The sequence below is a fragment of the Aquarana catesbeiana genome, linkage group LG05 (assembly GCF_042186555.1).
Source record: "Aquarana catesbeiana isolate 2022-GZ linkage group LG05, ASM4218655v1, whole genome shotgun sequence".
In the NCBI taxonomy this organism is placed as follows: Eukaryota; Metazoa; Chordata; class Amphibia; order Anura; family Ranidae; genus Aquarana; species Aquarana catesbeiana.
In genome coordinates, this window is record NC_133328.1 from 646,901,552 (window position 1) to 646,928,755 (window position 27,204).

At 44.7% G+C, this 27,204-nt stretch overlaps 1 protein-coding gene across 1 annotated transcript; it reads right to left on the reverse strand.

The window, feature by feature from the left end:
• On the reverse strand, positions 1 to 27,204 carry LOC141146128 (uncharacterized). The gene is made up of 3 exons (XM_073632882.1): positions 27,137 to 27,204; positions 7,685 to 7,797; positions 1 to 1,637 (listed from the first exon to the last, which is right to left on the reverse strand). The coding sequence occupies exons 1-3, from the start codon at positions 27,202 to 27,204 to the stop codon at positions 1 to 3; spliced, it is 1,818 nt and encodes a 605-aa protein (XP_073488983.1).

Consider the following 27,204-nt stretch of genomic DNA (forward strand, 5'->3'; position numbering starts at 1 on the left):
CTAATTGGGACCCTTCAGATTGACAATTGTGTCAAAGCTGGCACCTGCTCGTTGAGACTGAATATTACTGAGAATACCAAATCTTTTAACGGCTTCTTCCATCATTTTAATTCTCTCCATGAATCCTCTCTTTCCTTCCCGCTTCTCTTTTTCGATGAGCAGCTGGATGTAATCCACAGCAGACATTGGGGTTGGCTTTAAGGCGATCTCTTGGAGTTGTTTAAGGATCTTGGCCACCTCCTGAATAAGTTTCATGGCCTCTTCCTCTGCCTTCTTGATGTCATCCTTCAATTTTATGAGAACCTTTGCTGGGGTCAGCGCCATCTTCTCCTCTTTTTCATATTTTTCTTTTACTTCAACATAACTTTTCATTTTTTTGTCAAAAAAAGTTTCCCAGTAAGACATTTCTGAAACATGTGTGCTAGACTTATGTCCACACACACGACAAGTTCCCCTGATATTAAAAACTTCACAAAAATAAACCAGGGAGTCAAAATATACGATGCAATCTCGGTGACATGTAGAGCTGCACTCATGGCAGTTGGTTGAGCATTCAGTCTCAGAGTCTATCTTTTTTTTTACAGTTTCTGTCACCTCAAATTGAAAATACTTGTTGCTTTCAATATCAGCCTTGTGTTCATTCAGATTTCTCTCTGTTTCTTTCAGTTCATGCTGTTTAAACATTGCCTCCTCAATTTTTTGGACAAGCCCAACCAAAACTACCTCCAAAATATGTCTTTCTGAAAGAACTGTCTTCGTTAAACTTAAATCTTTACTGGCTAATCCAGGCAAAAAGTGTAAAAAAAAATTCTCAATGCTTTTCATTCCCATCTTCCATTTTATTTCATGAGCCAGGTAGCCATAGTCGTCCTCTTCATCGGGGTGGTTATTAGCATACAGCATGCTGTTATTGACCTTGAAGTACACAGGTTTTCCATCTTTAGATTTCGCACATGGAACGTCAGCCTCCATAATTGCAGAGAGAACGTTCGGTTCCCCGACTTCGGTGAAGGTTGTGAAGAAGACTATATTATCCTTGATGTCATTCCCAAAAATAGACAAAACGTTGTCAAAGATGTACGACTGTGTTGGAGTTAACTGAGCAAAAGTAGAAGGAACCACAAAACAAATCGCATCAATTTCCATGAATTTGCATTTATAAAAAAATTCTCGTATCTTCTGCATGATTTTCTCATCCTGATCTATCCCTCTGGTATCTCCAAACCCCGGAGTGTCAATAATGGTTAAAGAGTAAGGGATTTGGAAGTGATCGTCATGGTTGATCTGGTAGATGGTGACACTCGATGTTTGGCTGTGAGCTTGACTCTTCCCTCTACTCTCCTCAATTAGCTGGATCCGGTGTTCATCCTTCCAGTCCACACCAAAGATGTAGTTGACCATAGTGTTAATCAGGGTTGTTTTACCAGATCCTGTTTCACCAACCATCATGATCACTTTGTTTTTCTTATCGGCCTTTGCTGTTCCATATTCCCAGATCTTCTGATTCTTCACACGCTCCATATTCATCTTGTAAATGGTCAGAAATCCAGTCTGGTTTTTGCTGCTCAGGTACTTGTTTAGTTTCAGTAGTAGAGGCCTTTTACGATTTACTACCATACGAAGAGCTCTTTGCTTACCTACAAAATCAACAAACAAATAATTATTGGCATCTTTATAAAATCACAGTAGGAAGTCACCCAATATTGAAAATTCTCCAAGGGTACAACCAGACAGGTTATGGTGAGGTGGACTCAAATGAACCAAAATATCTTCTACCTAATTAATGAGAAACTGTGTTGTCGTGGCTAATTGTAGTGATTGTATAGCACTCATATGGAGTTATATTTTTAAGATCATGTGTTGTGTTAAGAAGCTAGGCTTTCCCCATTGATATGCAAATAAACCAGTCCGATTGGTTTAGGAGCTAAGCAAAGGACAGGATATGATATACAGGAAGTTGGGTGAGGAGTTTAGGACTTTTTGAAACAGGCATGGGGGAGACAAAGAACAGAGTTGGTTTGGAACACAAAGGACGAGGACATGTGCTGGAGACTTTGGAGGAAACCGAAGTTTTGAGTTAGACTCTGAGAAAAGAACCAAGAAGGACATTATATCTTGATTCCATCTCTAAGTGGAGTAACTGTTTAGTTTACTTATTGCACACATATTGTACATGTGTAGCAAGGTCTCCGGCCTCCTTCAGTCTAATGAGAACCTCCAGGGCCTGAGATAGCTGACATCCTTCTTTATATGGTGGGTTGTAAGGCATAGTGGGTGTAATGCAAGGTAGATTCATTGAGCGCCAGACACTTCTTGAATGCAAAGAGATTTTTCTCTTGAACAGAAGTTTGGGAGAGAGGGTTACATAGTTACATAGTAGGTGAGGTTGAAAAAAGACACAAGTCCATCAAGTCCAACCTATGTGTGTGATTATATGTGAGTATTACATTGTATATCCCTGTATATTGTGGTCATTCAGGTGCTTATCTAATATTTTTTTTAAACTATCGATGCTCGCTGCAGAGACCACCGCCTGTGGAAGGGATTTCCACATCCTTGCCGCTCTTACAGTAAAGAACCCTCTATGTAGTTTAAGGTTAAACCTCTTTTCTTCTGATTTTAATGAGTGGCCACGAGTCTTGTTAAACTCCCTTTCGCAAAAAAGTTTTTTCCCTATTGTGGGGTCAACAGTACGGTATTTATAAATTGAAATGATACCGTTCTCGTTACTAAAATCTTGTATCATCCCCTCCAAGAGCTTGCATACTATTGATGTTAGGCTAACTGGTCTGTAATTCCCAGGGATGTATTTTGGGCCGGCTTGAATGGAGGGGAAGATTTGGATGCCGCACACCGGATGTAGTCAAAAAACTTCACTTTATTGAAAAAATGGGATCATCAAAATAACAAGACTGTCATGCAGAAAGTACAGATAAGCTGACGCGTTTCACACTCAGGACTGAGTGCTTACTCATAGCTATGAGTAAGCACTCATAGTGAAGTTTTTTGACTACATCCGGTGTGCGGCATCCAAATCTTCCTCTCCATTCAAGCCTGCTTTGCTTAGCATTCAGCCAGCACCTGGAGCTCTTCTGCTCTGAAACTTCTACTTACACCTGGGTCAGTGTCAGCCTGAGCGGTGGAAACACTTTCTTTGCTTGTCTGCATCTAAGGATACATGTATTTTGGGCCCTTTTTAAATATTGGTGCTACATTGGCTTTTCTCCAATCAGCTGGTACCATTCCAGTCAGTAGACTGTCAGTAAAAATTAGGAACAATGGTCTGGCAATTACTTGACTGAGTTCCCTAAGTACCCTCGGATGCAAGCCATCTGGTCCCGGTGATTTATTAAAGCGGAGTTTCACCAATTTTTTTTTTTTTTTTAAAGTCAGCAGTTACAAATACTGCAGCTGCTGACTTTTAAAATAAGGACACTTACCTGTCCAGGGCGCCCGCCTGACTGGCGGGTGGCGCCCGCACCCCCATAGCGATGCCACAGTGCTGAATTTAACAGTGCATGATTCCAGGGGGGGCACTTGACCCCCCTTGCCCCTACCTGCGGACACCCATGGCTGTGTGTTGAGTTATTTTGAGGGGACAGCAAATTTACACTGTTATACAAGCTGTACACTCACTACTTTACATTGTAGACAAGTGTCATTTCTTCAGTGTTGTCACATGAAAAGATAGAAGAAAAGATTTACACAAATGTGACTGAGGGGTGTACTTACTTTTGTGAGATACTGTAAATATCTTTAATAGTTGTTCTTGGAAATATTATGTTTATCTGTTCATTTTCTCTTTTTTCTTTTTCTTATTCCTTCCAGTGCTCTTGTTATAACATGTACATCTGAAAGGTGTTTTGGATGTCTGTAGGCGGTGGACTACATACCTACACTAAATGGATTGGATTGTAATCACGGACATGTTTGTGGCTGAAATTTTTGGTCTGCATACATTTGGTTTCTTTGCTATGGGGGTTAACAACATCTGTTTATGTTGTGCTGTATATTGTAAATCCTGACTCCCTACGGGGGTTTCTTTGATGGAAATTAGGGTTTTCCTACCTGTGCATGCGCAGGGGCAACATTTTTTAATATACATTTTCTCTTTTTTTCTATACACCTTTACATAAGAATTTGAATGGCAGGCACGCACAGGACTTTCCGTGAGAGAACTCCGTAGGCGTTTTATCAAAGCACATATACATATATGTATACATCTGTCCACGGAAAGTGTGTTTTTTGGTTTTAAAGAAAATCTCCTGGGTGAGACGTTTTCTGCTAGTCCAAGTTTTTCCTTATGTTATACATGCATTACCGTAAAAGATTTTTGGTCTTTCATGTATTCTTCTAGGTTTGTTTCACATATCCCTTTTCTATGGGGTCATTTTTCTTGTGTTCATGGGAAGGGAAAGTCCAGCTGATTTACTTTAACATCAACTTAGAGCGCCGTGTCACCTGTAGGGGGCGTACAGGATATCTAATTATACTAGATTACGGTTTTGCTTGCTTGCATATATATATATATGTCTTTGCTATTCTTTTTAAGACTTAGCTATGATTAAGTACCTGCTATAACGGTGTGAAATGCGTTAGTGCTTTTATCCTTGCTGTGTGGATTTATCGTTACAATAAAGAATCGCTGTTCATTGGAGTGCGGCCATCCGGATCTTTTTTGTTCAGTTCTTGCACATGGGCAGCTGAGCCGTGGATTGACTGCCATCCCTGGCTGCCCACCCAAATCCTAATATATCCTGACAGGGCTGTATACATGCCATGGCTGCAATGCTTTATTTAATGCCGGCTGCAGAGTTGGACGGGCAGCACCACCTATCAAACCCCCCCATTGTGTTCAAACACTTGGCTCACAGCTGCAGTGCGGTCTTCACAATGTAAAATTGCTATTCGCAAAGTATACCATTGCGACCATGGCATTTTAGAAATTTGATATTTCCCAGATGGGAGGGGGGGGGGCCCTGTTCGGGAGGTTGTACGGGGCCCCATGATTTCTAACAGCAGCCCTGGTGGGAGCCAATCAGCGGGTACCGTGGACTTGATGTTCGCCGCCACCCACTGATTATTCTATATACAGGCAGAACAACAGTCTGCTTATGTAGACCAGGCAGATTTCCGTTCCGTCAGCGGGGAAGACTTTGATCCTGATAGGCAGGAACACGGATCTCTGCCTTCCCTTAATAAAAGCACCTCTCCTCCAGTTTAGTAAAGCACTGGCTAGGAACACATTTAACTCTTTGATCGCCCCTGATGTTAACCCCCTTCCCAGACAGTTTCATTAGTACAGTGACAGTTCATATTTGTAGCACCGATCACTGTATTAATGTCACTGGCCCCCAGAAAGTGTCAGAAGTGTCAGTGAGTGTCCGATCCGTCCTCCGCAATATCGAAGTCCCACTATAAGTCGCAGATCGCCGCCATTACTAGTAAACAAATAAATACAGAATTCCATAACTATATCCCATAGTTTGTAGACGTGATAACTTTTTTGCGCAAACCAATCAATATATACTTATTGTGATCTTTTTTTACCAAAAACATGTAGCAGAATACATACTGGCCTAAACTGATGAAGAAATTAGATTTTTTTACATTTTATTATTTGATGTTTTATAGCAGAAAGTAAAAAATATAGTTTTTTTTCTTCAAAATTGTCGCTCTTTTTTTGTTTATAACGCACAAAATAAAAACCGCAGATTTGATCAAATACCACCAAAAGAAAGCTCTATTTGTGGGGAAAATAAAACCCCAAACCCATATCGCCTAATGCACAGATCTCCCCCGACTGCCCCAATTCCCCACCCAGTACGCATTTTTCCCCACACCCCTAAACCCCTCTCAGCGCAGACCCCCTTCAAACCCACCTTCTCAGTACAGACCCCCGCTTCGCAGCCCACCCTCTCAGTACAGACCCCCGCTTCCCAGCCCACCCTCTCAGTACAGACCCCCGCTTCCCAGCCCACCCTCTCAGTACAGACCCCCGCTTCCCAGCCCACCCTCTCAGTACAGACCCCCGCTTCCCAGCCCACCCTCTCAGTACAGATCTCCGCTTCCCAGCCCACCCTCTCAGTACAGACCCCCGCTTCCCAGCCCACCGTCTCAGTACAGACCCCCGCTTCCCAGCCCACCCTCTCAGTACAGACCCCTGCTTCCCAGCCCACCCTCTCAGTACAGACCCCTTCTTCCCAGCCCACCCTCTCAGTACAGACCCCCGCTTCCCAGCCCACCCTCTCAGTACAGACTCCCCCTCTCAGCCAAATCCTTCAATACAGAACCTTCTCAGTACAGACAACCAGAACAGACCATCCCCTCAGTAGAGTTTCCCAGCCCAGCCCCCCCCCCAATAGGACACTTACCCTCTTGCCCTTTCCCAAACAATGACCCCAAAAGGCAAATTCACTCCCTTGCTAACTCTCAACTTGATCATTGCAACTCCCTCCTTGTTTGCTGACCTCTGCACAGACTATCCTCCCTTCAGTCCATCATAAATGCTGCTGCCAGATTCATCAACCTTACCAACCACTCAGTGTCCTCCACCACTCTCTGCCAATCCCTCCACTGGCTCCTGCTTGCCCAACCAATAAAATTCTAAATACTAACAACAACTTACAAAGCCCTCCAAAACTCTGCCCCTAGCTACATCACAAACTCATTTCAAAATATCACCCAAACCGTTCTCACTGTTCCTCCCAAAACCTCCTGCTCTGTATATCCCTCCTCACCTCCTTCCTTGCTTGCCTCTAGGCCTTTTCCAGAGCCTCTCCTATCCTCTGGAGCTCCCTACCCCAATCTATCCAGCTATCTCCTACTCTTCCCACCTTTAGGTGATCCCGGAAAACTCATCTGTTCAGGGAAGCCTATCCCTCCTCCACAGTGCAGGGACAAGGTCATCTAGAGCCCAAGACAAACATGCCAAACTTCACATCCCCCCCCCCCAGATTATGTCTGAGCATTATGTATTGGCAAAAATCCCCCCACAAAAACACTGAGCACTAATCTGCTTGCTTCCCAGTACAAATCCACCCCCTACTAAAATCCCCTCTCTCAGCACAAATTTTTGCCCCCCATTCCCCAAATCCCCCCAGCTCAAATGCCCCCCATCAAAAAAAAAAATCACCCCTCCTATCCTCTACCCCTAAAATCTCCCCTCCTAGTACACATCCTCCCCCTTCAAATCCCCACTTCCCAGCAAAATCCCCCCAAATCCCCTCTTTGAGCACAAACCTTCTTCCCATCATTCCCTCTCCCTACACAAATCCCCCTAAATCACCCATCTTAGCATCCCCCACTACCTTACCCCATTACTCATCTATCCACCCCACTGTCCCCTGGTAACCCCACTACCACCCAATCACTGCAGGCAGCAGCCACTGACAGCCTGTCGTTGCATTGTACGGGATAAGCGGCTGCAGCCATCTGCTCACAAGTGCCAAACCCAGCAGCATGTATCAGTAAATTTCCCATGTGAATGGAGGCTAAGAAAGATGAATTGTTGAACACGAACATCAAAAAATTATTTTGTTACTCAGGATATAAAATGTTACAAATTTCTTATTGGACCCAAATAAAGGTGAAACCCCTCTTCCCACCAACAGTGTGACTAATAAAGACTCTCCCATAATTTCCCCCTACAATCCCCCCTGGTTATAACAATATGTAGTCATACCTTTCACTGGAGCACCAGCCATGGTCTCTGTGTCGTGTCTGTTATCTGTTAAGAGTCCTGACTCCTCTCTTATATACTCTTCACCCTCTTTCACTTTCTGTTTGTTCAAACATCTGTCAGCAGAAAATTCAGCATCTGTTCTTCTTACAAATAACACTAAACTTGTACTTCTCTCTCCATGAATAGTAAATACAAAGAGTACAATACAAACACTACAATCACTATCAGCAGTGGCGGCTGGTGCTCAACACTTGGGGGGGGGGGCGGCAAACCAACGCCACCCCCCGCGCGCGGTAGACGGACAGACAAACAGATGGCGATCAGAGGCCTCCTTACCTTAGGGGGCAGATGACGAGTCCCGGGATGACACTCTGATCTCCCCTCCTCCTCCCTCCACTGTCCGAGCCGGGAAATGCTGGATGTGGTTGCGAGTGAGCCCTCCATGGAAGAGGGAGCCAAGTCGCGGCTGGAGAGGACCGCTGGCCGGGCTGCTTCCTGACTCTTCCAAGCTCTGGGGCTTCCCCTCCCAGCCAAACAGGAAGTGGGTCCTAAGACTCCCTGGTCAATTGCGTCTCAAGACCTGCTTCGTGATTAGCCGGGAGGAGAATCAGGAAGACAATAGCGAATATTCATTTGCTATTGTCACACAACTAGGTGGGCTCTGCTCCCCGAGCCCACCCTTTTTTTGAAGCCAATTAGAGCCTCAGGCTCTAATCATGTGCTTCAAAAAAAAAAAAAACCCATTTGAATCCATGCGTCCGGCGCCCTGCATGTAGCCCTGCATTGGACCCATCACATCTATGGGTGTTGGGTCCAATGTTTCATCACTTTTTCCAACACAAAAAATTCCTACCAATTTTTAACCAAAAATCCGGGAACTCTGTTCCCCTTCCGAACTAAAAAACTATAGGAGTAAACACGATTCACATATACCTAAATTTAATGTAGTTTACTTGTCATCTCTCTTACACCAGATGGAATAAGCGTACGCTCAAAGGGACTCACTTTTTGCCCCAACCACAAACTGGATAAATTCGGGATCATCAAAGATCTGCACCTCTATACAATGCAAGCTCCTACTAAGAAGCATGTATGATTAAAACACCCCAGGTCCTGAGGAACCTTGGACCCTGAGTGAACATCAGGCTTTGCAAAATTTAGTAACTTTGTTAGAAGAAAGTGATTCTAGGGACCTGATTGACACTATTGATATTGAGTCCTATTACAACGAGTAGATAATAAATCTGCAAAAAATGCAATTGAGCTGCTGGGCTGCCCTGCATCCAGCGTGCTTTTCGAACTGGCATTCAGTGCTGCTGGAGGTTTTGTGACAGATGGAAGAGCGCGTCTGTCCACAGACTCTGTTGGCTGGCTGACATTTATCAAAATGAATCATTCCTGGATTAGCAGCAGCTATCAAGCCCCTGATGCCGATGTCACAGATTAAGTGTTTTCTAGATCTGGAATCTCTGCAAGACTGTCTACGCTGCCTAGCTTTGTGGGTGTTGATTTTATCTGAAAGAAATGTTTTGGTATAGATTTCATGGGCACAATTAACACCCAAGGACCAATCTTTCTGCACCTTTTTGTCAGGTGCATATAATTACAATTTTTTACAGTAAGGCCAATTCTTGCTTTCATCAAGAGTACCTTTATAGGGTTACGGTGTGAAGGCACCACCAACACCCAAAGCCCAATTTTTCTGCACCTCTCTATTATTCCAATTTTTGACAGCAAGGCCAATTATTGATGCAATTGGGAAAGGTTGGAACATTAAATGAGGCACCACCTACACTGAGGCTTGGTATCTCCAATCCCTGTTTAATTAGAAAAGAGGGGGAATTGGGACTCTAAATGAGATGCGTGACTTTCAGTGGGTATTGTTAAGGAAATTTGTAAGTGCTGTATATAATTGTATTCTATTTTGTATGTATTGCACACTGCCCTCACTGTGCACACGGCACTAATAATGTTTTCAGAACATCTTTGCATTCTTTCGAGTCCTGATTAGAATTAGTCTCTCTATGTAACGCCCCTTGTTACCATAAACGTACAATTGTAATATTAATGTGATACCTACGTAATCATGTGTGTAAAAACCATCAATTGCATCATAATAAAGCAGAACAGTTATTTGGAAAGATGCTGAGCGTATCTTTTGTGTCTGTTCCCTACTGCAGTAGTTATTAATTTGGGACCACTAATCAATATGAGGATAGGAGTTGCCTATCTATAAAATGTCCAGGTCAGGTGGTGAGCTTTGCCTAGGAGGAGGATTTACAGGTGACCCTGAGTATCCAAAACGAGGAGCTTGAGACGATCCGGGAATTTCTGATAATCAGCCGGCTGAGGTACACCTTTTGCTTACATTTGAGTCATTAAGAGTAAACAGCTAGAGAAACAGCTATCTATGTGAGCAGGATGGATCAAGGGTGACAATAACACTAGACAGAAAGGGACATTTTGATGTTAAGTTGCGGGATGAATTTGGGGTCAGGCACTACAGCTAGTAAATTCAAAACAGAGAAATGAGAGTTAAAACAGAATACTTTATATGTTGTCAGAGAGGGAAGATGGGATGAGCACTATGGCAGCCCGTCTGATAATAGAATCATATGTAGCAGTACCCCCGTAAGGGCTGCTGATTTGGTATGTAGCAATCCGCCAATCACCCTGCTGCCATCCTCCTCACGATCAATTAACTCAAAGAACAGTGAGTTTCATGGTTTTGTCACATTTATTGTGAGATATTACTTGAAATTGGAAAAGGGTGACATGAGATGCCCATAGCACTTAACACATTGCACGTTATATGCAGTTATTCAGTGGCCGTGGCCTTGCAAACACTGGATACACTGCTTGCACCTCAGTCTCTTCCATTTGAATAACTCTTTTGCAGACTATTACTTCTACTTTCCTTGTACAAATCCTTACTGCAAAACATTCTATTTTTTCACTTACGTTTGACCAAAGAAGAATCACTCTGAATAATTCTTCCTTGATGACCATGATGGGATTGTCCATGCGAATCAAAGAGCCAAAGAGGGCACACTGCTTTTCCCCGATGGCCCAGAGAATCAGACAGCCACACAGTCTTTGGAAGGCACTACCATTGTGCTAACCAGGCAGGAGATGACTTGGTATCTCCACATGACGACCCGACACATGGCAATGAGCGGACCATTGGTTTCAGCCAGTCCAGGACTATCAACGCTGTGTTCCCCGGCCACAGCATTCTGCACTGACCTTTCTCTAAGAGGTTGATATTTCTGTGTCCCCGGTCACAGAACGCTGCTGTACTCTCCTCAGTTTAACGCTTACTTCTTCCTTCCAGATCTCCTCCAGCATGCATGTGTTCCCCGGTCACAGCAGCTTGATACTTCTTTACGGGTGAAGGTCTTTATCCTAAGCTCCCTCCTAGCGGTTCCTCCATCCCTCCTCCGCCCACGGCGCATCCCCACGTGGGGACGCCATTATCTATTCCTACTTTCCAGAACTCCTCCCTGGAAGCATGTGACCCCAGCTTATATGGGAGGCCTGCCCCCTGCCAATACCGAAAGATAATTCTTCAGGGCCCCTCACATGAGCTGCCTGCCACTCAGATCTCAAGTCCAACCTCTCTTCCAGAACTATCCATCTGAAAGCAGGGGAGGCATCTCTGAGTCAGAGTACAGGTGGCCACACCCCCCACTACACTGAATACTCCCAGTTCCAAATCACAACAACCAGGCCCAGCCTAAAGCACAGACCTAGCTAAATTTACCTGTACGTGGGTCTTGAGCTAAAGAAAATACTACTCTAGCACCTACCTTTAGGTAAAGGATGCTACACATAGAAGGTACAGTATGTGAAGTATGGGATTACAATACATGGGATGCAAAGGATATCTGAACAAAATAAGGAAAGCAGAATTTAAGCAGGGAAATATTAAAGAGTTAAAGGAAAATGAGAGAATGATCTGCATGTGTTGTGTACAAATGAGAAAAAATGTAAGCGGTTTTATGCCCCGTACACACGGTCGGATTTTCCGATGGACATTGTCCGATCGGAGCGTGTTGTCGGAAATTCCGACCGTGTGTGGGCTCCATCGGACATTTTCCATCGGATTTTCCGACATACAAAGTTGGACAGCAGAAGATAAAATTTTCCGACAACAAAATCCGATCGCGTCAATTCCGACCGTGTGTGGCCTGTTCCGACGCACAAAGTGCCACGCATGCTCAGAAGAAATTCCGACACGGGACAGCTCGTTCTGGTAAACTTAGCGTTCGTAATGGATACAGCACTTTCGTCACACTGCAATGTTCAAAATGGTTTAATACAGCGCACTCTCTTCTTCTTTATAATGTGACAAGAATTAAGTAGTTTTGATGCTCATATTCACACACACTTCTCACAAACTTCTTTCGTTACTATTTATCGGGATTCCCTCAATATATTTTGATTTCTCACATCTGACAACATATTTTTTTAATTTTTTTTACTTTAATGTAGAATCTTTTTTAGTGTTTCTCTTTTTTAATATTTTTTTTTGGTGATTTTGATTTGTACTCCCGAAAATGTTTGTGTGTTTTTTGTGACAAGTTCCCACAACACCATTGATATGTTGTTCTATTTAATCTGTAGGAGATTGTTTGGTGTTGTTGTCTCTTGTTAATTTCACATTTTATGTTAGAAATGTACCTGAATCGTCACCAACAAACTGTCCTTTTTGGATGAAAACACACACAGGAGAGTAGAATTTACCGAAAAATATTTTATTAAGGGGTCACAACTATAAACAAAGAGGGAGGCAACGCTGGAGAAACTGCAGAAGTGGGTGAAGCCTTGGACCCCCAGGGCAGACATCAATTATTTAAAAGCAAAATTGGTGGCCTGAGGAGTCCATATCTAAGGGAGGACAGTCTGGTCCAGAAGTCCCAGAGATCCGGAAAGCAGCAGATGACATCTGTGTCCCCAGGCTGTGGTCATACGAGAGACTGCATCTTCTGTCAGACCAGACTGAACCCAGGGCAATCACTCTTTGGTCTTCCTTCCACGCTTCCTTCCAGCCTTTGGCTGTGGTGGTGGAGTTGTGGCAGCAGGAGGAGGAGGAGGAGGAGGATCGTCGATCTCAATGACATCCGTCTTGTGTGTCAGTTCCCCACTCTCCCCCTTACGTAGGACTTTATAAATCAGGTCCTCCTGCATGCCCTGCAATTTGGTGGCAGCCATGCAGGCAAAGGCCTCTTCAGGACTGGGGAAGGCTCTCAGGGACGCAGAAGCCTCCTGGATCAGCCTGTATGCTGAATCCTGCACAGGACTGGGAGTGGCCTTCCTGGCCCTTTTGTATGGCAGGCAGAGGGGAGGAACCTGAGACTCAGCCAGGCTGCGACTGGTCCCAGGCTTCTCTTGGCTGACACTTAGCCCTGCCTCCTCCTGGCTGCCACTAATCCCCGCCTCCTCCTGGCTGCCACTAATCCCCGCCTCCTCCTGACTGCCACATTCCACAGCCTCCTCCTGGCTGCCACTAATCCCCGCCTCCTCCTGACTGCCACATTCCACAGCCTCCTCCTGGCTGCCACTAATCCCCGCCTCCTCCTGACTGCCACATTCCACAGCCTTCTCCTGGCTGAGGTCTTCCTGTGTATGAAAAAGGGACATAGTTTTATTTTTTTTTACATCAATCACACACAATTTTCACCTCCTGACTGCTGCAAATTGAATGTTAACAAATATAACAGACTATCCTTCTGAGCCCAGCATTTTTCATTCTTGTCCCAATTTTGGGTGCCCACTACTGTCTATTGATATGTAAAACACTTTTTGGAATCAGCAATTAATGATCAATAATAACATCTAGTAAACATCATTTATTTATTGCCCAGAAATCTGTAGAAGAATGCTATACCTGACTCCAGCTGGGCTCCTCCACTTCTTCCTGGCTGGAAGGCCCAGGTTGGACATCGGAAGCCTTGGCTGGGGTGGAAGGAAGAGTGGAAGGAAGAGTGGAGAGGGATTCCCTGACTTCAGTGTGGTCTGACAGAAATCGCAGTCTCTCATAGTACCACAGCCTGGGGACATAAACGTCATCTGCTGCAGCTCCGGATCTCTGGGAATCTGTGACCTTCTTGCGCTCCCTCAGATATGTGCTCCTCAGGCCACCAATTTTAGCTTTTAAATAAGGGATGGTTGCTGTGGGGACCACTGGCTTCACCAACTCCAGCAGTTTCTCCAGCGCTGCCTGCCTCTTCTGTTTGTGGTTATAGTGGGGGTGTCTCACTTGCCACAGACAGGGCAGCTCCCTGTACTTGTCAATAAACAGGGACAGGAAATTGTGGTCGTTGAACCCATCCATTTTCTCTGCAAGACACAACACAAGACAAACCCTAATGTCAGGCCAAACTCCCCTAATCTTGTTACAATATAGGCTTCAATTTCGAAGCAGTATAGGCCCAAGTTTAGATCCTACCTTCGTTAGCACGATCGGCGTCTCCGATGCTCCTTCCTCCGCTCACAGATCGTACGTAAGACGCGCGCGTTACGATTTATACACACTGCGCATGCGTATAACTCCGCCCGCCCCTGACGTTCTTTCTATTCTATTCCCCGCCCCTTTTCGTTTGGCGCAGTGGAGGAAGAGCACATGGCGGATAGACAGCAGGATCGTGCTAAGTACAGCAACGAGGAGGGGGAGGAAAGGCCGGAGCCTGAAACGTCCCAATCCAGAAGGAGATTAAAGGACTCAAATATGTCCTTTGGGGAGATGTTGGAGATGGTGGACATCCTGAAGAAGGCCGACTATGATGGAAAGTATGGGCCTTACCCCAACCCCAATGTCCGAAAGGCCAAGATCATGGCGAAAGTGGTCAGGAGTCTGCACCGGAAATTCGGGGTACGACGATCGAAAGATCAGCTCAGGAAGCGGTGGTCGGACCTGAAATTACGAGAACATGAGCAGTACAGAAAGATCCGGAGAGTGCTGCAAAAAAGTAAGTAGTTGTGCTGTGTTCCTATTGTTCTTGTGTTTATTACGTTCGTGCTGCTCCATGTGCTTTTAGGAACTGTTGTACAGTTTAAAAAGGCAACTTTCATGTTCATGGGCACATTATTCGTTCGGATCACACATTTTTATTTCGGACTATAAAATACCATTGTTTAGGCCATATGCATTTGGCCACCATTTTGAGGCCCTATACTTGTCTTCAAAGAATTGGGTTGTGTAGATGGCTTTGTTACTAGAATGAAATGCAAACTAGATTGTGTGTAAGGAGAGGACACTCAGCAGCTGCTTTCACATCTGGACACTGGAGCACTATAGTGTGGGACACAAGAACACCATTTTTATTAGGGGGGCCACACAGGTGCCCCACTGTATACTATAGGGGGGTCTCCATCTGTGAAGCTTGTACCAAACAGGTAAAGTATTGCAGGTTGACAAAGGACACTAAAAATGCTACATCTTGGAACTCTGCTAAAATAGATCATTGTACCCCACTTCCAAGCAATGTTTCCTATTTCTAGTTCTGCCATCAAATATCTGTGTGCTAATTATACCATTTTTGTTTTACATAGGGGAGAAAAGACTCGGAGGACACCCCTCATCCGAGGAGACCAGAGACCCCCCCCTCTGGAAGAAGGGGAAATCCCCCCAACACAAGATGAGCAGGAGGAAGAAGACGTGGTGGAACTAGTCACCACAACAGGTGAGTGTCTGCAACCACAGGTTTAGATAAGAGATGGATTGCAGCATTTTTTTTAGACCTAATTTATTTTGGGTTCCTCTCTTTTTAGGTGATCGTGAGGTTGTGGATGAAGATCCTTTCACATCAGAAAGTGCCCAGATGGTGATCGGGGAGATCATGGGGTGTAATTTACAATTGGAAATCATCAAGCAAAACATCAATGATGTTATTCCAAAATATAAAAACATCATTGATGTTTTGGGGCGAGTTTAAAGCCCCTCCAAATCACTTTCTTCTTTTGTGTGCTACAATGTGCGAAATGTTTTTGTGATTTTTCCCAAAGCCAAATTTGGAGGATGCATACAGTGTGCCAACATGTGCTATCTGCCATCACGGGAGATCAATGGACGCGTTTTGGGGGTGCAACCCCTTCCTCAATAATAAAGTAGCGGTGAGGAAGGGCTTTCTCCCCCAAAACACGTCCCTTGATCCCCCCTGATGGCAGCTAGCACATGTTGACATTGGGAAATTTGTGTGCATCTTCCAAATTTGGCTTTTCCAGGGGTGATTTCCCCCATCTGAACGCAATATCAAACCCAGTTCATAAATACTCATGTCTGATATTGGCTTCAAGTTCTACCAAATGTGAACTTTGTAAGATCAAAATTTGTGTCTTTCTTGTGGGTTTTACACAGGCCTGTTTTCGATAAAATGCACATTTTGATTTTGGATAATGACACCACAAAAATTGTTATACAACAAACATGTTGGTTTGTCAGAAAAACCTTTGGTAAATGCACATGTGATTGTGCAGGTATTAAAAAGATTGTTCATCAAGAATGTGTGGATTATTGTCTCAACACTACAACACTTTTGGTGTTGTTGTTTTATGAGAAAATGGGGGTAATTTCCTAAGTGCAAATCCTCTTTGCACTACAAGTGCAGTTTCAGTGCAGTTGCAAGTGCACTTGTAGTGAAAAGTGTCTTTGCATTTAGTAAATAACAGCCAACAGTGCTTTGTATAAGGTTACACAATCACGACATTTTCTGCACTCCACACATTTCTGTCAGGGTCAGCTCAAACAAACACAAGCAGTAAATGTCCACAAAGAAGAGCCTGGGGGGAGATGCCTGTCAAGAACTTGAGGTCCTGCAGGCTTCTCCCTGTCGCCAAGTACCGCAGGGTAGCGACCAACCTCTGCTCCGGAGTGATGGCTTGCCTCATGCAGGTATTCTGCCTGCTAATATAAGGGGTCAGCAAAGCCAACAAACGGTGAAACACGGGGTCCGTCATCCTGAGAAAGTTCCTGAAATCATCAGGATTATTCTCACAGATCTCAGGGAGCAAAGGCATATGACAGAACTGGTCACGCTGAAGCAACCAATTCTTGGTCCATGAACTCCTCCCCACCCTGTTCATGGACTGGACTTGTGTCAAGGTCAGGACCCCAACACCAAGCCCCCGCACAGCACGAACTCTACGAGGAGTACGCATACGAAACATGGCTAGAAAACGGTCGGCTGCTCAGAACGAAGTAACAGAACGCACTGAAGAACAGCAAGGCCTGTGAAGAGCGACCTGAAAAACAGCAACGAGCGGGCAAGATCGCACAGAAAACTCCGATACGAACTGACTGCACGCACTGAAGAGCAGATACAAACCCACAAGCACAAACTGAACGTCAGAAAACGATCTGAAAGCCACGAGTATGAAAAAGCGCAAATCGTCTCTCACCAAACTTTTACTAACACGAGATTAGCAAAAGAAGCCCAAAGGGTGCCGCGCTTGGTTCTGAACTAGGTTTCTAGTCTCGTCGTACGTGGTGTACGTCACCGCGTTGTTGGCGATCGGAAATTCCGACAACTTTGTGCGACCGTGTGTAGGCAAAACAAGTTTGAGCCAACATCCGTCGGAAAAAATCCTAGGATTTTGTTGTCGGAATGTCCGAACAAAGTCCGACCGTGTGTATGGGGCATTAGAGAGATATTTGTGTATGTGTGTGAATGCTGGAACCTTTAGTTCTATCTCTTGTGTGTGTCATGTATGCAGATGTGACCCCCTCCTTTGCGCCCTCATGAAAGAATGTAGCTGGGATGAGAGATCAGTGATAAGCTGCAAGGACACCATGACAATTTCATTTTTTTAGACAAAACATTTATAACAAAATGTGCGGGGTTAACGAATCTAATAATGAACAATGTGATCACAATTATTTTTAATCTGTTTTCCAAACATGGTAAAATGAAGGTTACATTTAACCGTGTATTACACAAATTGAATATCCTTTGATAGTGGAAAAATGACTTCCTTTATGGAAATATATCTGTGGATATATATTAGCATTAGGGTGTGATGTTGAGATTATCATTTGAGTATTAATTTCTGATATGAGGGTTAACGAATCTAATAATGAACAATGTGATCACAATTATTTTTAATCTGTTTTCCAAACATGGTAAAATGAAGGTTACATTTAACCGTGTATTACACAAATTGAATATCCTTTGATAGTGGAAAAATGACTTCCTTTATGGAAATATATCTGTGGATATATATTAGCATTAGGGTGTGATGTTGAGATTATCATTTGAGTATTAATTTCTGATATGAGTTTAACAATTTTATTAATAATATAGATATATTGTAACTGGTTTAGACAACCTTTGGTTGGAAATGAAATCCAGGTTATTGGCAAAATTTGTAAAAATGGGATTAGTTTAGATTAAGATAACAATTTTGTAAATTTTCATTTATTGAGTGAAAAAAAAAGATTAAGATTAGTTTGTTAAATGGAATACAGCTGCCATAATATTTAACAAAGCCAAGATGGATTGGATACATAAGAAGTTTTTCTACAAAAATGAAATCTAAGGCTCCATGCACATTGGAACTCTATGGAACGTCCACACATGAACGTTTATCTGCAATGGAGTTTATGGTACTGGAAACGCCAGACACCGTTAAAATGTGTTAAACGAGGGTTAACTCTGTAAAAAGAGCGTTAAGCCTTGTTTGGCGTTTCTCTGCCTCTATTCAAAATCAATAGTTCCCTATGGGAGCCCATTGATTTGAATAGAAGTCGCACCAGAAGTCGCATCATCATGATCTGACTTGCGGTGCCACTTGTGTGCTGAGGATGAAGGGGAACCCTGCCAAAATTGGCGTGGGGTTCCCCCCTCAGACACTATCAGGCCCTTCAGTCTGATATGAATTTTAAGGGGATCTCCCCTTCACCAAAAAAACGGCGTGGGGGTCCCCCCAAAATCCATACCAAACCCTTATCCAAGCACGCAGCCCGGCCGGTCAGGAAAAGGGGTGGGGACGAGCGAGCGCCCCCCCCTCCTGAACTGTACCAGGCTGCATGCCCTCAACATGGGGTCAGGTGCTTCGGGGCGGGGGGGGCGCTGCGCCCCCCACCCCAAAGCACCTTGTCCCCATGTTGATGAGGACAAGGGCCTCTTCCCGACAACCCTGGCCTTTGGTTGTCGGGGTCTGCGGGTGAGGGGCTTATCAGAATCTGGGAGCCTTCTTTAATAAGGGGGCCCCCAGATCCCAGCCCCCCACCCTATGTGAATGAGTATGGGGTACATGGTACCCCTACCCATTTACCTGGAAAAAAGTGTCAAAAATAAAACACACTACACAGGTTTTTAAAATAATTTATTAGGCAGCTCCGGGGATCTCTTCCGACTAGGGGGGTCTCTTCCTTCTTCTCCACGCTCTCTGCCCTCTTCTCCGCGCTCTTCGTTGTCTTCCTGCCGGGCTCCTCCGCTATCTTCTGCTCTTTTGCCCTTTTTTTGCTAGCGGTTGCCTGGTCTTCTCCGTTGTCTTCTTCCCTCTGCTCTTCTTCCGATGCTGACACAATGCTCTCTCCCGCTGTAATGCCGGGTGCGCGTTGCGCAATGACTTATATTGGCATGCAGCGTGGTCACCGGGTGATGTCATCAGGTGACCCTGCCCCCTTATGACTTAACCATCCCATCATGCCCCGGGTGGTGATGTCATAAGGGGGCGGGGTCACCAGATGACATCACCCATGACCACGCCCCATGCTAATATAAGTCGTTGCACACCGCGCACCTGGCATTACAGTGGGAGAGAGCATCGTGACAACATCGGTAGAAGAGCAGAGGGAAGAAGATGATGGCACCGAAGAAGACACCGGAGAGCGGGAGAAGAGGCCGGAGAGCTCGGAGAAGAAGGAAGAGACCCCCGAAGTCGGAAGAGACACCTGGAGCTGCCTAATAAATTACTTTAGAAACCTGTGTAGTGTGTTTTATTTTTGACACTTTTTTCCAGGTAAATGGGTAGGGGTACGATGTACCCCATACTCATTCACATAGGGTGGGGGGCTGGGATCTGGGGGCCCCCTTATTAAAGGGGGCTCCCAGATTTCTATAAGCCCCTCGCCCGCAGACCCCGACAACCGAAGACCAGGGCTGTCGGGAAGAGGCCCTTGTCCTCATCAACATGGGGACAAGGTGCTTTGGGGTGGGGGGTATAGTGCCCCCTGCCCCGAAGCACCTACCCCCATGTTGAGGGTATGCAGCCTGGTACAGTTCAGGAGGGGGGGCGCTCACTTGTCCCCACCCCCTTTCCTGACCGGCCAGGCTGCGTGCTCGGATAAGGGTTTGGTATGGATTTTGGGGGGACCCCCACGCTGTTTTTACTGTAAAGGGGGTTCCCCTTAAAATCCATACCAGACCGAAGGGCCTGGTATTGTCTGAGGGAGGAACCCCGCGCCAATTTTTTTTCATGATGATCCGACTTCTGGTGCGACTTCTATTCAAATCAATGGGCTCCTATAGGGAACCATTAATTTTGTATAGAGACAGAGAAATGCGGCTAAAAGCTAGCGCCGCTAAACATGTATTAACAGCAATGCTAAACGCTGATAAAATTGCGCTTTTAAAGCAGCGTTTTCCTGCCAGCAATCCGACTTTCAGAACGCCCGTTTATGAGCTCCAGTGTGCATAGAGCCTAAAGGTCTTATAATAACTTGATGTGCGGTCCATGATGTGAGAGTAATAATAAATAAAAATTTAAATATAATAGACCCATCACATCAAGTCCACACAACCTGTTAGGACAGATGCCACCTGCAGCCAATTGTATAGTTTTTGATGTGGCTGAGAGCTTTCTGGTCCATCATATACAGATTGTTGGTCCTTTTGTTTTGATCTATTTTTATTTTTGAAATCCAAAATTTTCAAAGAAAACACATTCTGCGCAGCAAATATACAGCTAACTAAATGTTTGTCTAATGAAAGGTTCAAAATATGAATTTTTTTTGTTTGTTTATGTACAAATCTAACAATGAAAAATGCGTACATTTGTATCAAGCCACCTTTTTGCCTCTATTGGAGACAAAGAAAGACATGTGTTACATTGATGATGTAGGAATCAGCTGCTGTGAGCCCAGTGCAGGACACACTACCTGAAGACCCAGATATTTCATTTTTTGTAGCTTTATTGCTGGTTTTTAACTGACGATGCAGTTTATAACCCAGAAGTAGGGATGGGCCGAACACCCCCCGGTTCAGTTCGCATCCAGAACATGTGAACAGGCAAAAAATTTGTTCGAACACACGAACACCATTAAAGTCTATGGGACACAAACATGAAAAATCAAAAGTGCTAATTTTAAAGGTTAATATGCAAGTTATTGTCATAAAAAGTGTTTGGGGCCCCGGGTCCTGCCCCAGGGGACATGTATCAATGCAAAGAAAAGTTTTAAAAAAGGCCGTCTTTACAGGTGCAGTGATTTTAATAATGCTTAAAGTGAAACAATAAAAGTGAAATATTCCTATAAATTTCGTACCTGAGGGGTGTCTATAGTATGCCTGTAAAGTAGCGCGTGTTTCCTGTGTTTATAACAGTCCGAGAGCAAAATGACATCTCTAAAGAACTAAAAGTCATTTAAAAGTGCTAGCGCTAGTGCCGGATATTAATGAATTGTCTGTCCCGACAATATACATAAAAGTCATTGAAAGTCATTGAAAAATACAAAAAAAAATGCGTGGGGGTCCCCCAAAATTCCATTACCAGACCCTTTAGGTCTGGTATAGATATTAAAGGAAAATCCGCACCAAAATTTAAAAAAAAATGGCGTGGGGTTCCCCCCAAAAATCCATACCAGACCCTTATCCGAACATGCAACATGGCAGGCCGCAGGAAAAGATGGGGGAACGAGAGAGCGCCTCCCCTCCTGAACCGTTCCAGGCCACATGCTCTCAACATGGGGAGGATGTCCCCATGTTGATGGGGACAAGGGCCTCATCCCCACAACCCTTGCCCGGTGGTTGTGGGGGTCATGCGGGCAGGGGGACACCCAGACCCCGCCCCCTAAGTGAATTGGTAAGGGGTACATTGTACCGCTACCATTTCACAAAAATAAAGTGTCAAAATGTTAAAAAAACCACAGGAGATGCCCAGTCAATGGTGCGGCGCCAGCTTGACAGCTCTTATGTAGCTGAGGGCGGGGCCACGTGTCACGTGACCCCGTCCCCCTATGACAAGGGGAAACGCCGGGGTTTCCCAGTGACATGTACGGGTGACCCCACCCCAGGGACAGGGTCACCCGTCACATCAGCTACATAAGAGCTGTCAAGCTGGCGCCGCGCCATTGGCTGGGTGCCTCCGCTGGAGGCAGGATCCTGTGCATGTTCCTCGCTGGAGTCGCTGGAGATCATCCATCGCTGGAGATCAAGAATTGGATTACATCGCTGGAGTAGTAACATGGATTTATTGGATTACATCACTGGAATCTCTTTTTTATTTTTTATTTTTTATTTTTTTTAATAAAGGACTTGTCCCAAACCGTCTTCTGTGGTTTAACATTTTGACACTTTTTTTTTGTGAAATGGTATGGGAACAATATACCCCTTACCAATTCACATAGGGGGGCGGGATCTGGGTGTCCCCTTTGTTAAAGGGGGCTTCCAGATTCCGATAAGCCCCCCGCCCGCAGACCCCCACAACCACCGAGCAAGGGTTGTGGGGATGAGGCCCTTGTCCCCATCAACATGGAGACATCCTCCCCATGTTGAGAGCATGTGGCCTGGTATGGTTCAGGAGAGGGGGGCGCTCTCGCCCCCCCCTTTTCCTGCGGCCTGCCAGGTTGCGTGCTCGGATAAGGGTCTGGTGTGGATTTTTGGGGGACGCATTTTTTTAAATTTTTCAATGACTTTCAATGACTTTTATGTGTATTGTCGGGACCGACAATTCATTAATAGCCGGCACTAGCACTAGTACTTTTAAATGACATTTTTGTCCTTTAGAAATTTCATTTTGCTCTCGGACTGTTCTAAACACGGGAAACATGCACTACTTTACAAGCATACTATAGACACCCCCCAGGTACTAAATATAAAGGAATATTTCACTTTTAGTGTTTCACTTTAAGCATTATTAAAATCACTGCTCCCGAAAAAACGTCTGTTTTTAAAACGTTTTTTGCATTGATCCATGTCCCCTGGGGCAGGACCCGGGTCCCCAAACACTTTTTCTGACAATAACTTGCATATTAACCTTTAAGATTAGCACTTTAGATTTCTCCCATAGATTTTTAAAGGGTGCTCTGCGGCTTTTCGAATTTGCCGCGAACACCCCAAATTGTTCGCTGTTCGGTGAACAGCCAATGTTCGAGTCAAACTCATGTTCGACTCAAACAGATAGCCCATCCCTACCTAGAAGGATACTCTGTATTCAGAGTCTTTGGATCCTTTTTCCCCAGCTCAAGAAGCAGAGCTCCATGTTTTAGCAAAGCCTGTGAACTATAAACAAAAGAGTATATATTTATATAGATAGTCGAGATATAGAGAGCTTTTGGTTCCATTTGAAGGGCCAGAAGGTTGTTTTTACTTTGGCAGGTAAACCAATAAGGCATGCCAAGTTAATTTGATCGGTTGTTTTCAGCCTTCCAGGTTCTTGCTGAGGTAGCCATACTAACTTCAAAACTCACACATGGAAGAAGACCAGGTGACTAAGGATGCTGCATTCCAGCCCTGGACACTTGATGGGTCTGTGCAACTCACAGATTCCACCCTAGTTCTGGCCCAGTATAGCTGGGATTAATAATTCAACTTTAAGGACCGAGAACGAGAAGAACAAGTGGTCCACAGGGGGCAACTTCTTATGAAACAGGACTTTGGAAAAGGTGATCATTTATGTCTGCCAGACACTCTTTTCCCTTCAGCTTGACACATGGACCGTGTCATCAGTCACAAGCAGTTATGGCTGCCTTAGTAAATGAGCATGGGATAGAGCCAGGGTTCTCCACAGTTGTTTTTATAACATACCACTTCTTGTTTTACCTGTTACCAAAGGTGTTACCAAAAGCTGAACATCCCTCCCAGACATTACAAAAAAGATATATCCAGATGCCCAAGTCAGGATCTTACAAGTATGCATTTTGTCTGTATGGACATGTTTTTTGGATGTCCAGTGGCAAATGCTACTGCAAAGGCCACAGTAAAAAGTGTTATCAGAAGTAGTTTGTAAGTACAGAGTGCCAGGGAGTACAGAGAGTAACAGAGGAAATAATTTTTATAGGAGTCCTTACTAGAAGTTTTGAGGTTTTATTTTTACACTCCCTACTGTCTACAATGTAGCGGAAAAAGTAGAGTAAGAAGCTAGAAAACTTTTGCCTGAAAAGCACCCCGCTAGCGGCCGAATAGCACCGCTAAAACGATGGCAAAGCGTCGCTAAAAAAAGCACCACTCTACCGCCGGCGCCCGGGCGCTGGCAGTGTGAAAGCGCCCTCAGCGGTTCTTTCACTTTTGAGTGAAGGTCTTTTTTAGGTTTATAAAGCTTGGTGTTGCCACCCCTAACATGGCCGCAAGAGGCAATGGCCATGGCCATGGTAAATAAACCCTGATCACTATTATTAAAGTGCTAGTAAACTCCGCTTTGTCGCTTTTACCTACACATAAGCTTGTAGTAAGGCTCACCTGTGGGTAACATGAATATCTAATAAACATGAACCGTTCAGGAGGTTATTCACGTTTTTTTTGGTGACGTCACCAGCTCATGCGCACTGCGCTATGAATTGAGGGCACGCTGAATGGGCCATTAATCCAGAGGGCAGTACCGTGACTGGGACTCTTTTGCGCATGCGTGGGGATGACATCATCGTGGCTCGGGCCATTCAAACAGCCGAAGCCCGCAAAACCCAAAAGGAAGAGCCGGTGAAGATGGAAGCCTTGTTAGCAGTGACAGTGCACAGCTGGAGGGATCCACTTTACAGGTAAGTCTGTCATAATTGTGCTGAATCAATGTTACCCCCTTACATAGGTGTGCGCAGCCTATTGTTTTAGGGTGTGCACCTCAAAGCTCCAACACATATGCATTTGTGACATATTAACCGGCCTCTTCCCCACTCATCATCCTAAAACAATGGGGGGGGGAACAGGTGAGCACACAAGGGGACCTGGGCGGCAGAAAGAAAAGGAACTGGGACAAGAGGGGTGGCATACATTGGTACCAATCCCCTGTATTTTCCTCCCGTGGCAGCTGAATTTTGGCGAGAGGAAGAGGAGGAGAAGCCTACTTTCAGCTGCTGCAGAAGAAAATACAGATCTGTCCATTGATTTCCACTCCAGCCGCCTATCCTGTCCAGGTTCTGGGGGTCGGCAAGTAAGGATCGCAGCTTACCTGTCACCTGCCCACAATTGATGGGTTGCCAACTCCAGGATTAGGGTGTGCCCAGGCACACCTGGCACACCCCTTGCGCACACCTATGCCCCCTTAAAATGCTTAGTTAACTCCAGAGATGATTTAATTACCTCATTTTTTTCCCTTCTTTTTATGTCATTTTCTTGAAAGGTTTGCTGTAGCATTTAAAGAAAACTTTGTATCAGAATCCTAATTCTAGTGCCCTATAAAACAAGAACAAATTGAAGAATAACATTTTCACTCTTTTATTGAGAAATAAACTACTTTCATTCCTAGATGGAAGAACCAATTTTAGTTACAAGAATGTTAAATCGGTAATAAACCCAACAGCAAACATTTATTATACAGTAAAACCTCGGATTGTGAGCATAATTCGTTCCGGAAACACGCTTGTAATCCAAAGCACTTGTATATCAAAGCAAATTTCCCCATAGGAAATAATGGAGACTTCAATGATTCGTTCCACAGCCATTTAATTCATAAGTCCTTCCGTTTACAGTCCATATAAAAAGATTAAAGCAATGTGACAAATAAAATAATAAAATGTCCATCCACAAATGGAAGCCTGGAAGAATGGAAGGAGATTAGAATAAAAATCCAGCAGGAGCCACAGATTATAAAAGAGAGGCGCCTCTAAGTGTAGCAATATGTTACTAAATGTTGGACCTTCATGAAGACACCCTTTCACACTGCGCCGCCATCGGCGTCAGCGGTAAAGCTGCTTTATCATCGTTTTAGCGGCGCTATTCGTTTTTAACCCCCAGCTAGCGGCCGAAAAGGGGTTAAATCCGCCCGCAAAATGCCGCCGGCGGTATCGCAACGCTGCCCCATTGATTTCAAAGGGGAGCAGCGGTGAGTTCTCCGCTCCTCCACCGCTCCAAAGAAGCTGCTGGCAGGACTTTTTCTGACGCCCTGCCAGCGCACTGCTCCAGTGGGAAGGTCCTCGGGGCTTTCCCACTGCAGTGAATGGAGCCGCTGCTTTAGGGCGGTTTGCAGAGGCTATTTTATAACGCTATAGCGCCTGCAAAACGCTCCCAGTGTGAAAGGGGTCTAAATGTAACCATTTTGCCACACTTAGAGGCGCCTCTCTTCTCTTTTATACCCAGTTGTGACCAGTGTTAATTTAGTCGACTAAAACGACTTAAAACATTTTAGTCGACTAAATGAATACTATTTTAGTCGACTAAAATACGACTAACACGAAAACATAATGAGATGACTAAAATACGACTAAGACTAAAAGCCACTTTAGCCAAAAGACTAAAATGAGACTAGAACTAAAATGCCATTTTAGTCAAAAGCCTATGACTAAAGCTAAATTGCAATTACCGAAATGTGCTGGAGATTTTAGTCGACTAAATACGACTAAAGCTAAAACAATTGCAGAAGACTAAAATGGGACTAAAACTAAAATGCCATTTTAGTCCTAAGACTAAAATGAACACTGGTTGTGACATGGCGCTACTTGTATATCAAGACAAAATTTATTAAAAAACATTTTGCTTGTCTTTCTAAACGCTCTCAAACCAAGTTACTCTCAATCCAAGGTTTTACTGTATCGCAGCTTACCAGTCCTTAGATGGACGATGGCTGCATAAATGCTCCTTCCCTCACTTCCATCTAGTGATCTGGCCAGTAGGTCTGTTGCTTTTAAACAGAACAAGCTGTCCTGCAGACGTAGCAGTTACAGGGTTGGCACAAGCCATTTACTGCTGACAGGGGTGCTTACAATGATCAGCTTTTTATTATTAATGTTATCCCAAAAAAAAGGAGGAAAAACGGTCGCTATAACCGCTTAAAATGTGTGAGCTGGAGTTTGGCTTCAATTTATTCGTGCATCTAAGGCCCCTTCACACGGGGCGATTCCGATCGGAGACCTGATCAGACCTTGCAGTCTCTTCTATGGAGCAGCGGGTGTTCCGCTGACACCCACCACCATCCCATCCAATCCTGTCCGCCAAAAAACAGATGGGTGGGGGGAGCTATTCCTCGTCCGCCTGGCGGTTCGGATGACATTAGGATGGAAACAGACAGGCGGTTTGTTTCCATCCAATTGCCCCATAGAGGTAGAGCTGGCTGTGTCCGTGTCTACTCTGCGGAGCGGACACGGACCTTTCATCTGGGATCAGCGGAGACATCCCCTGCTGAGCAAGCCAATCCTGCTTCACGGAGGCGCCCAT

Excerpts from the sequence above, each read along its gene's own strand:
- LOC141146128 (XM_073632882.1), bottom strand. The coding sequence starts at position 27,204 with ATGGGCGCCTCCGTGAAGCAGGATTGGCTTGCTCAGCAGGGGATGTCT. Across the intron at positions 7,798-27,136 it reads CCGCTGATCCCAGATGAAAG|ATGTTTGAACAAACAGAAAG; the intron begins GTCCGTGTCCGC and ends TTCTGCTGACAG. Across the intron at positions 1,638-7,684 it reads GGCTGGTGCTCCAGTGAAAG|GTAAGCAAAGAGCTCTTCGT; the intron begins GTATGACTACAT and ends TTGATTTTGTAG.